The sequence below is a fragment of the Equus caballus genome, chromosome 12 (assembly GCF_041296265.1).
Source record: "Equus caballus isolate H_3958 breed thoroughbred chromosome 12, TB-T2T, whole genome shotgun sequence".
NCBI lineage: Eukaryota > Metazoa > Chordata > Mammalia > Perissodactyla > Equidae > Equus > Equus caballus.
Window position 1 is genome coordinate 28,447,557 of NC_091695.1, and position 16,447 is coordinate 28,464,003.

The window sequence follows — 16,447 nt, forward strand, 5'->3', positions numbered from 1 at the left end:
GCTCCTCAGAGGAACGACTGCAGATCTGAGGCAGGAGAAACACAAAGTGGGTCTGCGACAAATTCTGTGTCAGGAAACAACGGAGCATTCAAAGACTAATAGGGCCCTGGTGAAAGGACACAGGAGCCCAGCTGAGGGGACAATCTGAGTATCCAAAGGAATAATGATGATAACTGACTGCGATACACTGAATAAATACAAATGCAAGGGGCCACAGCAACTGAGAGAGAGAAAGAGAACAGAAAGGGATGCTCCTTACTGAAGAGGAGCAGCTAACAAATGAAGGAGGATTGAGTCAGAAAAATCACCACTTCGCAACCTCCAGTACAGGACCCGGTTCGGGCAGGAACACCAATGGGCACTCCGACTACTAGAAGGCCCCAGCTGACCAGGAAGGTCGCTGGGAATGGGCTCCCTGTCTGTGGCCCTCCGCAGACGCCCGAGGAAGCTCCGGGAGAGTCCAGCGTGGTCTGCAGTCACAGCCAGGGCCCGCTGCCCCACCTCCAACCACAAGAACGGGCCCACAGGAACTCATGTCCCTCCCGAGGTGATGCCAAAACCAGGGGGAAGGAGGTGAGGCTGGGAGGCAAAAGCGAGAGATGGTAAACCCATGAAGTGGGAATTACACATTATTTATGCTTTAAATGGTTTCTAAAAATAAATAGATGCTGGCATCTATTACTTTTCTAACTTGCTCAGGAATAAAGGATGTAAACACGCTAAGTTGTTATGGTGAACATCCTTATGCCGAAAGTCCCCTCCAGAAAGCAACCATTTCTGGAGCAGAAGTAAAACTGCTCGGGCAGAATACGAGCACTTTTGAAGATCTTTATTCACAGGGCGAAACTGGTTCTCCAAAAGAGTTAGTTATCAAATTACTTAGCAGTCGTTAGCACGAAGAATCAGCAAGCAGAACACAGGGTGAGTAAAAAAGACCGCCTTCTCTGAGAACAGCATATTTACAAAGAAGTTTCCAGAAAACAACACATCTGCATGTGAGGAACTGCCCACAGCTCAGCGCGGCGGGTGCCAGACCACAGGGGGCCGGGGCGGGAGAGGCCACGGGAGCCAACCGCTCCTCGAATCACCCTGATGGAAAAAACGGTCCAGCTCTCGCCAGTGCACCTCAGAGGCGGGCTCCGACAGGACAGGCACACGCCTCAGGACCTGCAGACTGCAGGCTGAGGAAGAGGCGAAGCGGGCTCCCCGGTTTCTGAGCCCCTGGCTGGGGGGAGGCCACACTGCTCACAGGAGGAGGGACAGACGAGGGCAAAGGATGGTTGTGGCCGATGTTGAACTGAAGGAACCCAGAGACCGCCCAAACGGAGGTAGAGAGCGTGGCGCTGAGGCAGGTCTCTGCGAGACAGAGCAGAGGGCGTGGCTGAAAGTACAGGGATCACGGCCTCCCCAAGTCCGCCTGCACAGACACCCAGGACAAAACAGCCACGGCTGCAGCCACCGCACCGTCCACACATTTCACCTGCTCCAGCTGAACCCACACAGCCCTTCCGTCCTCCAGCTCTCCTTGCACAACTGAAACATACCTGGGTTACGCGCCCCTTACTACATCCTGACTCTTCGGCACCTAGAACAGTGCCTGCCCCGTAACAGGCACTCGGGAAGTATCTGAACACAGTGCTGTGCACGTGACAGGCGTACACACACAGCCGTTACACACCCGCCACTGAAACATTCTCTACCTCTGCAACATCATACACATGCACCCTGCTCTGCGCTCTGTGGGGTGGGCGATGTGAAGGGGACTTTAGTGCTGGCCCAAAGCACTAACTTCACAGCTCAACCCAGGCATCAGGAGTGCCTTCTTGGACCAACGGTTCCTACTCCCCATCCGTTCTTGCCTCCAGCTCAACCCATTCTCCACACAGCACCAGCGTCATAAAAACCCACCCAAATCACCTCAACCCCTTCCTGAGAAGCCACAATACCCTCGGGCCCTCAGAAGTCCTTAAAAACAAAACAAAAATCCCAGCTCTCCTGGGGAAGGCTCCACCTGACTCCCAACTCCCTGGTCCCCCTCACCTTGTTCGTCTTTTCCCTCCGCCTCCGGTCCAGGAACCTCCGCAACAGCTTCATGGCCTGACGCGGCCAAGTTGTTCCTTGCCCCTGGCCTTGGCCCCAGCAGGCCCAGCACCGGGAAAGCGCTCAGGCTGGCTCCGCTCAGCTTCAGATCTTGGCTCAAACGTGAGCCCTCCGAAAGGCCTTTGCTGGACCACGGTGTGCACACAGGCGGCCTGCCCACACACCGGGTCGTGTCTTTCCTCTTAACTACTTCCTCCTGTCAGGGTGCGCTCACAACCTGTACTGATCGTGAGAAAGGATCCGCTCTGTCAGCTCTCTGAGGACTGCGATCCTGTGTGCCTCCACCACTGTCTCCCAGGAGCACGGAACCTGGAACCCGGAACCAGATATAGTCACAGAGGGGCTGGGGGTGGCGCTGGCTCCTGCAGACGATTAAAGGGACAGAAACAGGAAGACAAGAAGGCAGAGCTGGGGGCCGGCCCGGTGGCACAGTGGTTAAGTTCACACTCTTCACTTGGGCGGCGTGGGGTTTGCTGGTTCGGACCCCGAGGGCGGACCTGCACACCACTTGTCAGGCCAGGCTGCGGCAGGCATCCCACACATAAAGCAGAGGAATTATGGGCACGGATGTTAGCTCAGGGCCAGTCTTCCTCAGCAAAAAGAAGAGGATTCACAAAAAGAAAAAAAGAAGGCGGGGCCAGCCCCGTGGCACGGCACTTAGGTTTGCACGTTCCGCTTCTCTGCGGCCCAGGGTTCGCCAGTTCGGAACCCGGGTGCGGACATGGCACCGCTTGGCATGCCATGCTGTGGTAGGCATCCCACATATAAAGTAGAGGAAGATGGGCATGGATGTTAGCTCAGGGCCAGTCTTCCTCAGCAAAAACAGGAGGACTGGCAGTAGTTAGCTCAGGGCTAATCTTCCTCAAAAAAGAAAAGAAGGCAGGGCTGCTTTCAAAGAGATGGCAAGTTGAGTGTGTAGAAAAGAGACAAGATGCAAATAGTCCAATACTACTTTGAAGGGATATATTTAACTGTTTCATAAACCAAACACAACAGAAATAAGCCTGATTTTCTGGGGGGTCTGCCACCTCCTCCTACAAGAGCAGCAGTCAGTAACGGCCACCAGAGGGGCACTATCTAAACTGAAGGGGACGTCTAGAATGGACCCTCAGTCAGCAGTCACTGAGCTAGTCTCACCTCATGCGGACTACGAGGTCAATTCTCCCTCATTTACTCACCAGCTTAAGCCCAGCAAGGGCTTGAGGAAGCCTTGCTAAGAGCACTCAGGATGAAACGACAGGGGTGCGCCGCACCCCACTGGAGATTAGAGCAGTCCCCGGGAGAAGCCTGGGTTCCTCCACCAGAGCCTCTCCACTTGGCACCTGCTTCCTGAATAGTAGTAACTCCTCGTTGTGGGGGCCGCACTGCAGAATGTGTAGGAGCACCCCTGCCCCTAGCTGTGACAACCAGAACACCCCAGACACTGCCCAGTGTCTGCACCTTCCTCTGTCACCCCAACCACCCGAGCTGTCCCCCGCATCATCTTTCGTCCTTTCTCCTCCTGCCGACCGGGCTGCACCTGCACCTTCTTCCTTTCCAGCCCCCAGCACACCTCATACCGCTACCAGTTTAGCCTCGACCTGTGCTCTGACAACCAACACACCCGACACAGGTCGACTCAGGCGTCACGAGGTCGTGGCTTTAAGACCTTACTCCCGAGGGCGTTCTGAGTCCTACAGACACGCCCCGTCTCAGGCATTGGTGGACTCTGGGGGACCCACAACTGGGGTCCCACCCACAATTCAACCCAAATAGATTCTCTTTTCTCAGTCTTACATACTGGAGCTCTCTGAGTGAGACGTCTTATTAAAATCTCATTCGGTGCTTTCAAAAACACTGTAAAATCACTGCACTAGATTTCAAGAACAAAATCTGCATTTTCAACTTTAAAATGAAACCGGAGGGAAGCTTAAAAGCAGTAATTTGTTTAAACACTCAAAGTGAAGACTCACATGTGATCAATTCACAGAATGTCACTTAACCCCTTCCAACTCTTAAGCCTTCTCCTCTGCCACTGCCAGCCTGTCATCACAAAGCCTGCCCTGGGCTGGCTCAGGGCAAGGGGAAGAGGAGGGAGCAGTGCCAGGATGGAGCGTCCGCGCAGCAGCTGAGAGAGGAGCCAGGAGCGGAGGTGCTGCCTGTGTGTCCTGGTGGGGTGGGCCACCTGCTCCGTCTTTCCCTGTGTAAATGGCTGGGCCAGGGCAAACGGGATGCTGAGTAGAAAAAGAACAGGGGGTACTAAGCAAGGACTAGTGGGTTTAGGTTGCTCTCATAACAATAACGATCACTATACTTACTAGGACTCTGACATCTTGCTTCAGATGGAGAGGGAACACCGATTTGTTTGCCCACGTCCAGCTACATACACGAACAGCCTGCAGGAGATCCACTCACCAACAACTAGAAAAGCTGGATACACTTTTAAGACTGTTTGAAGGCATCAAGGAGATACTGAGGCAGCCAACTGGAGGGGCAAAGATTCCAAACAAAAGGGCAGCCCACTGAGGCCAGTCTAACATTCCGAGAGCCACTCTCTCCCTCAGGGCATGGGACGATCAGGTGTTCCTCAGGGATTTGGGGAAATGCACCAATAAGCTGGGAAGAAAACAGCAGAAAGCCAAGCAGAAAGTACTGGCTAACAGAGCTCTGGAGAGTTCCATGGGGCTGGGAAGACAGAAATTCAAATACAGGCCTGACAAATCAGACGGGACTTAAGGCGCCAAGATCTCTGAGAAAAGGGAGGCAGAGAAAATGAGCCCAGCACTGTGCAAAAACTGCCTGACAGGCTGAGCCTTCAGGAATCTCATTGCCTTCAGGTGACAAAAATTGGGCTTCAGGACCTGCCAAGGAGGAGGGGCCCCGGGAAACACTTCAGGCTTTCAGATGGAGACCCGGGGGCTACACCCTGGGTGAGAGGGCAGATGAAGGCAGCTTATAAGGACTGAGGCTTACAAAGACCGAATCCAGCCTAGAGTCGCTCAGAAGCTGGCTGAACGGAGAGTGTCTGTCCTCTGGGTGTGTGTCAGAGGAAGCGCTGAGGGAAGACAGCATCACCTAGAGTCTCCACAGGTTTTCATCCATAACGCCCAAGGTTCACTTAGAAAAATAACAACAAACAGGACCAAGAGAAAAAAGGAAAACAGAAATAGAAACAGACCCTGAGGTGACCCATACAGTGTAGTTATCAGATGCAGACTTCAACTGGTCAAAAATAGACTTGACAAAATGAAAATTTTCACCAAAGAATCAAAACAGATTCTAGAACTGAAAAATAGGGTAAGTGAAATTAAGAACCCAATCTATGGGTTTAAGCTCAGGTTGAACACAACTGAAGAGAGGATCAGTGAACCAGAAGACAGGTCAGTAAAAAACAGCCAGACAGAAGTCACAAGAAAAAAGTCTGGAAAATACAGAAGGAGCCCAAAAGACATGTAGGACACAGTAAAAGGTCTAATGTCCATATAAATGGGGACTCCCAAAGTGAGGAAAGACAGAACAGGGAGTAAGAAACATCTACAGACAATGGTCAAAACTTGTCTGAAAGTGATGAAGGAATCAAGCCATTGACTCAACAAAGAAAACCACACATTGGTTTTCAGCAGTCCTTCGGAGTGTGCCTAAGGCAAGAACAAAGTGTCAAAAGGAGCCAGACGAAAAAAGGCACCACCTTCAGTGGGACAACAGGAACACTGAGAGCTGACTTTTTAAGGACAGGGAAGGAAGCCAGACGACAATGGATTGGCATCTATAAAATGCCGAAAGAAAATAACCACCAACCTGGAATCCTATACCCAATAGAAAGTCAAGACAAAATATAGACTTTTCACTTCAAAAGTGAAGACAAAATATAGACTTTTCAGGAAACAAGAATGAGACAACTCATTGCCCACAGGCGTGAACTAAAAGGATTATGAAAGCAATTCTTCAGGGAAAAGTAGTCTCTGACAGAAATACGAAAAAACGAGGAGTGAAGAGCAACAGAAAGGGTCACTACGAGAATCAACCTTCATAAGCACTAACTGTACAAAACGAGGATAATGCCAAAAATGTATCTAAAATTCAAAAGTATGATAATGACACAGGAGGCGGGAGGGAGTTCAGTGCAGTTCAAGTGTCAAAGGAAACAGCAGTGTCAGGAGGTAGTAAAAGCAGTAAATAAGGCTCAAATGTAAAATGCACCCTGTATCTAGGAATGTACACAGCCAACAACCTAAGAGAGAAGTACCGAACTAAACACCACGATACGTCTAACAGAAGGCCAGAGAGAAACACAGCACAGCATAGGTGGAACAAACAGAGAACAGATAGTAACATGGTACCTACAAACCAAAATACCAGCAATTATATTTAAATGGAGCAAACGCTCTAATTAAAAGATGAAAATCGTCAAATTGATTAAAATCAAACTAGCTGTATACTCTCCACAGAGGCACGCTTAAAAATACAAGATCACAGACAGGTGAAAGCAAAACATCCCCAGGCCAACGCTACCTAAGAGAACACCGATGTGGCAAAGATCACTATCAAATAAAGCAGCCTCGACAGCAAGAAGCCTGACTAACGAGGAGCATTTCACAATGATAAAGTGCAATCCACCAAGAAGATAAAAACGCTAAATCTGAATGCACCTCACAACACGATCTCAAAAGACAGAAAAATTGATAGAAATAGAAAAGGAGAAACAACCAAAGCCAACATCACAGTGGGAGGCTTTAAGACACATCTCTCAGTAACTGATAGAAAAAACAGACCCAAAAAAAGTACGGGTGTAGGGGTCGGCCCAGTGGCGCAGCAGTCAAGTTCCCACGTCCCACTTCGGCGGCCCGGGGTTCGGCGGTTCAGATCCTGGCTGCAGACCTACACACCGCTCATCAAGCCATGCTGTGGCAGGCGCCCCACGTATAAAGTAGAGGGAGACGGGCACAGGTGTTAGCTCAGGGCCAGCCTTCTTCAGCAAAAAGAGGAGGACTGACGGTAGATGTTAGCTCAGGGCTAATCTTCCTCAAAAAAAAAAGTAAGAGTGTAGAACTGGGCTGCCCAGTAAACAGTCACATGCAACTATTAAGTACCTGAAATGTGCCTACTTCAAATTGAGACGTGTTGCAAGAATGCACACCCGATTTTAAAGACTTATCACAACAAAAAGAAGGCAAAATATTTCAGTAGTCTTTTCATGTTGATTACACATTGAAATTATAATATTTTGGATATTTAGGTTAAATAAAATACATTATCAAAATTAATTTCACCTATTTCTTTTTACTTTATGTAATGTGGCTACTAGAATCTAAATTATATGATTAACAAACTTGATCTACCTGGTATACATACAACACTGCATTCTCACCGATAAATAACATTTTCAAGGGCCCAAGGAACGTTTAACAAAAATGAATGTACGCTGGGCCATTAGGAAAGCTCGACTCATTTCAAAACGTTGAAATAATGCAGGGTGTACGTAGAGATTACAACAGACTGACAGTTTACGTCCCCCTAAAATTCGTCAGCCCCAAGGTGATGGTATCAGGAGGCGGGGACTCTGCGAGGTGATTAGTCTGGAGTTGAGAGAGCTCCCTCGCCCCCTCCGCCATGTGAGGACAGTGAGAGGCTGGCCGTCTACGAACCAGGAAGCGGCCCCTCACCAGCCACGGAATCTGCCGGTGCCTTGATCCGGGACTTCACAGCCTCCAGAACGATGCGAAATAAACTTCTGTTGTTCATAAACCAGTTAGTCTATGCATCTGATTATAGCAGCCCCAAAAGACCAAGACAGGGATCTTCATGCAAGGAAGGTAGAAACCAACAAAAAGCTAACCAGAGAATCCCCACAAACATTGGGAAGTCAAGTGACATAATTCTTTAAAAACTTTATGAGTAAAAAAAGATACCACGATGAACATCAGAACATGTTTTCACACAAGAGAGAACGAAAATCTGGCTTTCAGAACTTGCGGGATGCAGCTAAAGGTGCACTTACAGGGCCAGCTGGAGCCTCACATACATAGACTGGAAAAGACGAAAGAGCCAAAATCAGTTAAGCATCTATCTCAAGAAACTAGAAAAAAGAACAGCAAACAGAACACAAAGTAAATGGAAGGAAAAAAGCATAAATTAACAAAATAGAGAACAAATACTAAACAGAAAAAAATCAATAAAGCCAAAAGCTGTCCTTTGAAAGGGCTACTACAATTCATAAGACTCTAGCAAGACCGATGAAGAAAAAGAGAAAAGGACAAATTACCAATATCAAAAATTTTTAAAAGGGGATATTACAGGAGATCTTGCACAAAATAAGGATATTATGAACCATATTACACTTAATAATCGGAAAGTTTGGGTGGCCTGAACAAATTCCTAGGAAAAAAGAGCATCTTACCCAAACAGACACAAGAAGAAATATAAAATCAGAAAAATCCTATTTCCACGTGAATAACTGAATCTGAAACTAAAAGCCTTCTCACAAAGAAAACCTTACACCAGCTGGTTTTGCTGGTCAATTCTTCCAAAACTGCAAGGAAGAAAACACCAGTCTCACAGGGGCTCTTCTGGGAATCAACAAGGAACGCTTTCCACCTTGTGTTAGGAGACGAGCATGAGCCAAACCTAACAAGGACAACACAAGACAGCAAAGTTACAGACCAAGCTCTCACAAACACAGACGCAACAATCTTAAAATATTAACAAACAAAATCCGGGGAAAGCAGAATACATCAAGGTCAGGTTGGGATTCTTCTAGAATTGCAAACTAAAAGGTAAATCACCACATAAAAGGAAAAAAACTGGATTGTCTCAAAAGATGCAGAAAATGCACTTAAGAAAATTTAATAATTTAATTCATGATTTAAAAAAACACTTAGCAAACTAATAGAGGAGAATTTGGATATTTCGATAAAAATATTTATGGAAAAGCTACAGCCAACATCAGATATAACAGTGAGATACCGAAAGCCTTCCCTCTGACACTGGGAGGGAGACGAGGATCCCTACCCTCACCACTTCTACTCAGCACTGTGCTGGAGGTCCCAGCCAGGCCAGCGAGGCAAGAAAAAGAAAAACGAGTACAGCACTTGGAAACAAAAAAGAAAAGAAACTGTCTCTTGCAGACATACTTGTGAACACCTACAAAATACAAGAAGAATTACTATTAGAAATAAATGGATTTAGCAAGTGAATACGCAAAAATCAATTCTATCACTATATAACAGTAATAAACAATTACATAATATAATTTATAATAAAGTAAGAAATGTGAAATATCTATGAATAAATGTAATTAAACATGTAGACGATATATATACAGAAAACTGTATAGTATTAAGACAAATTAAAGAAGAGCTAAATAAATAGAAGGCTATATTGTGTTCATGGATTTTAAAACCCATGTTTTTTCCCTCCGAGGAAGACTAGCCCTGAGCTAACATCTGCTGCCAATCCTCCTCTTTTGGCTGAGGAACACTGGCCCTGAGCTAACGTCCATGCCCATCTTCCTCCACTTTATACGTGGGACGCCTGCCACAGCACGGCTTGATAAGTGGTGCGCAGGTCCACAGCCGGGATCCAAACCTGCAAACCCTGGGCCGCCAAAGCAGAGCGCAAACTTAACCGCCGCACACCGCGTGGGCCCCTGTAAGACCAATATTAAGAAGCTGTCATTTCTCCCCACGCTAGTCTACAGATGAAACGCAATCTCAGTGAAAATCAGAGCACGTTTTCCGGGGAGAGGCGGCCACGCAGACTCTACATTTTAACCGAGGATGTAAAGGGTGAAGATTAGCCCAGCTAGCCTTGCACAAGAACGAGGCTGGGGGACTCAAATTACCAGATGCCAGGACAGGCTAAATCTACAGCAATTTACACAGTGTGCTGCTTGTGCAAAGATGACAGAAAGACCAACGGGGCAGAGCGGAGTCTAGATCCAGGCCCATATATTTACGGTCACTTGCCTGATGACACAGACGACACTGTCGTGCACTGGGGAGAGGAGGGTCTGTTTAATAAATTATTCTCGGTCAACTGCATAGCATACACTTAAGGAAAAAAAAGGAACCTTGGCCGTTATCTCACACCATAAACAAAAATCACTTTCAGATGGATTACAGGTCTAAATGTGAAAGATAAAATCATAAAGCTTTTACAGGATAATATCTTCATGATCTTTGTGATACTATCTTCCAATGAACACAAAGAGCATTCATTATTACTGAAAAGACTGATCCATCGGGCTAGATTACAATTAAAACTTCTGCTTATCAAGACACCACCGAGAGCGAAGGGGCAAACATACACAAGAATGTAAAAAAACCTGCCACACACACATGTACTCAGAATATATAACTTGTAGTCAGAACATATGAAAAGAACTCCTTCAACTCAGTAAGAAACAACACAGAAAACCCAATCGAAAAACGGGCAAAGGACAAGCAGTCACAAGAGAGGATCTCGAAACCGCCAACAGACACACACAAAGAGTCTGCTTCTGCGCGTCCCCGGCCACCGGGCAGCAGCCAGCCCACAGCACACCGAGCCTCCTCCACTCGGTGCCCACCGGACAGCCGCAACGAACGAGCTGACGACACCAAGCGCTGGGGAACGGCGGACGGCTCACACACGGCTGGCGGCAGCACCGCCACTTTGGGCAGTGTCTACCCAGGCTGGACAGACGCAGACCCTGGCCCTCTGCAGTGCCACTCCTGTGAACACCAACAGAAATGCATACATACCTGCACCAAAGAAACAAGCACGAATATGCAGGGCGGCGTTCGTCTGAACTAGGAACATCCAGAATACCCAAGAATGGCAGAAAGAATAAATGATGGTAAATTCAGAGACTGGGTTCCTGGGCAGCAGACAAGAAAGAACAAAGCTACGAGACAACGCGAGTGGATCCCACAAAGGTACTACTGAATGAAAGAACCAAGAAACCAAATGTACGTATAACTTTATTTCACTTAGACAGTCAAGCACACGGGAAAGTCATCAATGGTGGAAAGCCAAGACCACTGCCGGCTTTGGGGGACAGTTCCTGGGAGTGGGGACGAGGGGGCTTCTGGGAAGCTTGGCCATGTTTCACTCCTTAATGTAGGCGGTATATTACGAGAGTGTGTTCACTTAGTGAAAAAGTCACTGAGGTGCACACTTACGCTTGGGGAAATTCTCTGATGTATGCTACAGCTAAATCTTTTATAAGTACAGCATTACGTGTCAACATAAAGTGCCAGAAAGACAAATGCATTTAGTTAAGCACATGCCTCTCTGGTCACACTATTAGCCACGAAACATGAGACAAACGCCAGGAATCGGAAGGGTCCTGAAAGTGTTCACTCAGTGGTTCCTGCGTTTCTGAAACGCTGGGCTCAGGGACCGCTGACGTCACCGCCTTCTCCACCCGGCGAGGCATTTCCAGGCTACAACACTGAGCAGTGGCTGGAAACAAACCACTGAGCGACCGGCTCCTCCGCCGGTGCGATGGCCTCCGCCGCTCCACACTGGACTGCACACACTCCTGTCCCTTCCCTGCGAGGGCCCCTGAGACCATTCTCTCAAAAACCACCTTATCAAATACGCGGTATCTGACACACACTTCAGTGTAAGTGCCCCAAATTACATGAAAACAAACACAGCTACAAAACCAAACAAACAAAACTACTGAAAAGATAAATACATGAAAATCCCAGTAAAACATAATTTGACCAATCCTTCTAAGCTGTGGTAATAAAATTTGACCTAAACGAACTTCGTAATTTATAAGATTCAGAGGACAAAAGACTTAATGATTCTCTAACCCAACAGAGAAGGAGCATTATAGCCCTGCACAGCGCGAATTAGATGTTAAAAAGGAAACCCAGGGCCTGGCCCCGTGGCCGAGTGGTTAAGTTCGCACGCTCCGCTGCAGGTGGCCCAGTGTTTCGTTAGTTCGAATCCTGGGCGGGGACATGGCACTGCTCATCAGACCACGCTGAGGCAGCGTCCCACATGCCACAACTAGAAGAACCCACAACAAAGAATACACAACTATGTACCGGGGAGCTTTGGGGAGAAAAAGAAAAAAATAAAATATTTAAAAAAAAAAAAAAAAAAAAAAAAGGAAACCCAAATGTTTGGCTAATCAATCTTTCAGAAGGACTGACTAAGCCAAGAAGCGCATTAAGCTTGTCATTACTCATCTCCTAACTCACTGCTGCAGACCCATCACGAGAGTGTAAGTGTGCACCCACTCGGTCCACCTGAAAGCACCACAGAGGCACCTGTTACGAGCAAGTAAAACGGCACCAAGACAGCCCAGAGGCCCCCGGAACCCACGTACCCTCCACTTTCCTAGGTGCCGCTTTCCTCCTTCACCTGCCATGACACCCTCACTCAGCTCCCGAAGGAAAGGCTCTGACACCCTGGTCCCAACGCCAACACACCGGGACTAACAAGTTCAGTGTGACTCTAAGCTTTGTAACTCTCATCCGCCAAGGACAAAGTTCCAAAGGGGTCAACCTCCAGTCTTCCACCCCCTAAAACAGATTGGATTTACAAAACACAGGTGTTCTAATAAAGGTGGTGTGTAAAAATATTTTCTCTGTGAAATCCATCCTATTTGTCCACTAAATTTCATTAGGAAATTGGAAATATATGATGAAACCCATGGGAAATACACATTTAGCGAGAAATGGCTTAAGACGACAGGTCAGAAGGCACCACACAGCGGGGGGCAGATCAGTCATCGGAGAAGGCAACTTTCACAGGGCAACTTAACAGGGGCACCCTCTGCCCGGGGAACACCACAGGGGCCCCCCCGTACCTGCAGGATAGTGGCCCTGGGCCTCCGTGCTTTCATAGACGGCCTCTGGGGCGTAGGCCAGACCCTGCTGGCTATCGGCGTCCTGGTAGTCGGCGGCCTCGGTGCTGTACACGGGTTCCGGCTCGCTCACGGGGCCTCTGTAGCTCGGCTCGGCCTTGAACGAAGCCGCATCCTGGGGAAGAGCCAGGGAGACAGTTCACACGGGCCGGGCGGGTCGCTGCCACGGCCAAGGGAAACACACGGACCACTTCTCAGTCCAGCTGAGACCAAGCAAATGGACACGGAGAAGAGGAGGCAACACCTGCCGACGTGTGCAGACGGCTTCGATTCTAACCGTGCTAAGTGTGTTCAGAGGGACCACGTGGCACTTCTTCCTGAATAACCCCCATCCTCACCGCCCCCCAGCGCCCGCAAATCCTGCAGGAACTGGAACCCGCACGGCTGTCACGAGCTGAGCGCTTCTCAGGCTGTCGCCTGGGGCAGGTCTGGCCTGTTTCTTTTTCAGGTCCCAGCCCTCCGACGGCCACCCAGCAGCTTCACAATGTCACCCCATCACACGGCCAGAGCTGGCAAGGCCGCGGACGGCCGGGTTCTGTCCTAACCAAGTCCTCTGGCGGAGGGGCGGGAGGGAGGGAGCACCAGATCACGTGCAGGAGGAAATCACCAACTCCCTGGTCACAAGCACCGGGACTTCCAAGCTCGAACCCAAGTCCTGAACTCCTGATCATCAACGGTGGCTTTCACCAGTGTTTCCAACGAGGGTCCTCCTGAAGGCGCCCTCGGGAGCCAGAGGCGGCGGGGCATGGGGAGAAGCTCCAGGAAGGGCCGGTGCTCAGGCACCAGCTCTCGATGGAGGGTGAGCAGCACAGTGCCTGCTGCCTGGGAGAGGTACTATGAAGGCCACAGAGAGGGCACTCCACCTCCAGGCCAGGTACCAGGAGTCACTCAAGGGTTAAAGAGGGAGGGACAGAGCCAGAGGCTCCTTTTGGCAAGGTCCCCCTGGATTCAAAGGGAATGGACTGGAGGATTAAAGGCCAGGCCATGGTGTGGGGGCACGAGCTGGCTGCCCGCACCCTCAGCTTAGTCATGTGGGGGCACCGTGAGCAGGTGGGCACTACGGCGGGCATCCCACACTGGCAGCACCCTATTCTCCTATCTTCCAGCAACGCCACCTCTGCCCCACCCAGCACAGGGTTCCAGCAGGGCTGCTGATCTAGGACCCACCTCCCATCCCTGCCAGGGACAGCATGCCATCTTGGCCTTCTCAAGAACCAACTGCTCAGTGACGGGCCAGTAGTGGAACATGATGCGGGGGGTGGCTCAAGGTCCCCGTTTTCCATTGGATTACGAATTATAAGGCCACATCCAACACACCCGCCCAGAAGTCCAGAAGGACACGGCCGCCACACAGAGGGAACAGCAACACAAGGAGATGACCCTGGTGGTGATGAGACTGTGGACCTGAGGCCAGGCCTGCTGCCCCGGCCCACAGCTCTCCCCGCATCCTCGTCCCTTATGCCTCAGCTGATATGAGTTAGTTCTCATCCCCTGCGACTCAATGATCTTTGAGGGCTAATGTCCAGGGAGAGAAGACGGGTGTGGGAACCAGGACAGTGGCCGCAGGGCCAGAGAAGGGATGGAATTCGGGGCTCAGCCGGGTATGGCCATGGACGGTGGTGGCAGGGGTGCTCCCGAGAGAGGGAGATGCGGAGACCCCGTGACAGAGCGAAGGAGAGCTGAGGCAGGCAGCTCAGTAACTCAGATCAGGAGAGAGCATGGGGATCCGTGTTAGCAGGCCCTGGGGACACAGGCAGGCACCAGGCACTGACGACACAACTGAGGAGAAAGGGCCAAGGACAGAGCCTCTGGAGCAGACACGTTCAAGAGGGGCTGAGGGAGGGGAGAGCTGGAGAGGGCTCCAGTGAAGCGAGGCCACGCGGGAGCGGCAGCTGGGTGCCGCAGGATGCGGATTCTAGAAGAGCGGGGTCAGCGCAAATGCAGCATGACCACGTGAGCTCCGGACCAGAAGCCATCCACTCGGTGTTCGGAGACCCCACTGGGGGGCTGCGGGCTGGCTGAGGAAGGGGGCCTCGTCCAGGAGCCCAGTGAGGACGGCCATTCTCGGTGAGAAGCAGGCCGTGTGCCCGGGAGCGTCCCCCAGCACCAGGAGGCTGCTCGCCAAGCCGCCCTCTGTGGATGGGCACCTAGCAGAGCTGAGGAGGGAGCCCACGCCGTCCGCGGTGGCGGCACTGCCCCAGGAGGGATGGCTTCAAGAAGCCAGAGACTCACTCACAAACAACGGAAGACCCACCTCATAGACGGGGCTCGAAGGCGGCCTCTCCTGTGCCGGCTGAGGAGCAGGGGACGCGGGCGGGGTCTGCTTCCCGGCTCTGGCCTGCTCCTGTGATCGACAGACACGCAGCACTCAGAACACGCCTAGGACACCCTGGGTCACCAGGCCGCCTCCGCGGCAACACGGCTCCGGCAAAAAGAGCAGAGAGTACCAAGCACGGAGACCGAACACCAGCAGGTCTTAAGGGAAGTTTGCTCTGAAGCAAAGGTCACGCAGTCAGTCAAGTATTCTCAAGAACTAGGACCTCGGTGGCCCGTAATACTCCTGCTGCCACCACATAAGCCACAGGATTTACTCACTGTGCAGTCGGCAAGGCAACAGTACCACTACCGAGCTACAACCCCAGTCCCACCCAAACCCAAGTCAGACTTTTAAAATGGGCAGAATGTATTCTGCACGTAGTACGGACATGAATCTTTGGGGCTCAGAGCGAGGACTGTCATGGACAGAATACGGCCCCTAAACAAGCTGACATCCCAGGCCCCAGATGCTGTGAACATGTGACCTCACAGGGCAGAAGGGACCGCAGATGCGACGAAGTTAGGCATCTGAGATGGGAGACAATCCGGGATTATCTGGGTTGGCCCATGTCATCACAGGGTCTTACAAGAGGGAGACAGCCATGTGAGAGAGAGAGCAAAGCAGAGGGTGCAACGCGGACGGCCCCAGAAACTGGAGAAGGCCAGGGAACGTCGTCGTCCTCTCCAGCCTCCAGAATGGACGCAGCCCTGCTGACCTGTTAGGGCTTCTGCCCTCTAGCACTACAGACAGGAAATGAGTGTTGTTTTAAGCCACTAAACTTGTGGTCATTTGATCCAGCAGCTACAGGAACGACTTCTGCCAGCTGGAAGGCTGGATTTTTCTCCAGGTTTCAGACGAGGAGACTGAGCTCCCGGAGAGGGTAAGTCACACACCCAGGGACGCATGCCAGCGAGGGGCAGAAGCGGAATCTGAGCCCTCTCCTCCCCACCCCCCAGGAGAGTCCCAGCACCGCAAGTCACTCGGACGCACCCACAAGTACTTGAGGCAGGAGAGCGCCTCCTCGAAGGGGCTGTGCCTGGGCTGGGCGGCCGGGCTGAGGGTGGGCTTGCAGAGAGACCGGGGCCTGCAGAGGCACAGGGCCACGGATTCGTCTATGAATCACTTCTAGAAACATGTCTCCAGGCCATGGGCTCTAGGACAGGTCCTCCCAAAGGTGGCAGGGTACA

The 16,447-nt window shown here is 50.6% G+C and overlaps 1 protein-coding gene across 35 annotated transcripts in view; it reads right to left on the reverse strand.

Annotated features, from left to right (window-relative positions):
• Window positions 1–16,447, reverse strand: part of LOC138916646 (liprin-alpha-1-like) — a 114,599-nt gene that overhangs the window by 83,291 nt on the left and 14,861 nt on the right. For 20 of the 35 annotated variants that reach the window (XM_070229662.1, XM_070229665.1, XM_070229661.1 and 17 more), the window contains 2 exons: window positions 15,198–15,287; window positions 12,887–13,058 (listed from right to left, as the gene is read on the reverse strand). In XM_070229662.1, coding sequence (XP_070085763.1) covers window positions 12,887–12,922 — 36 coding nt within the window. In that variant the 5' untranslated portion in view covers window positions 12,923–13,058; window positions 15,198–15,287. Of the gene's footprint in view, window positions 1–2,040; window positions 2,410–12,886; window positions 13,059–15,197; window positions 15,288–16,250; window positions 16,340–16,447 lie in introns of those variants that run through there. The other 15 variants (XR_011423948.1, XR_011423947.1, XM_070229660.1 and 12 more) reach the window with 3 other exon arrangements.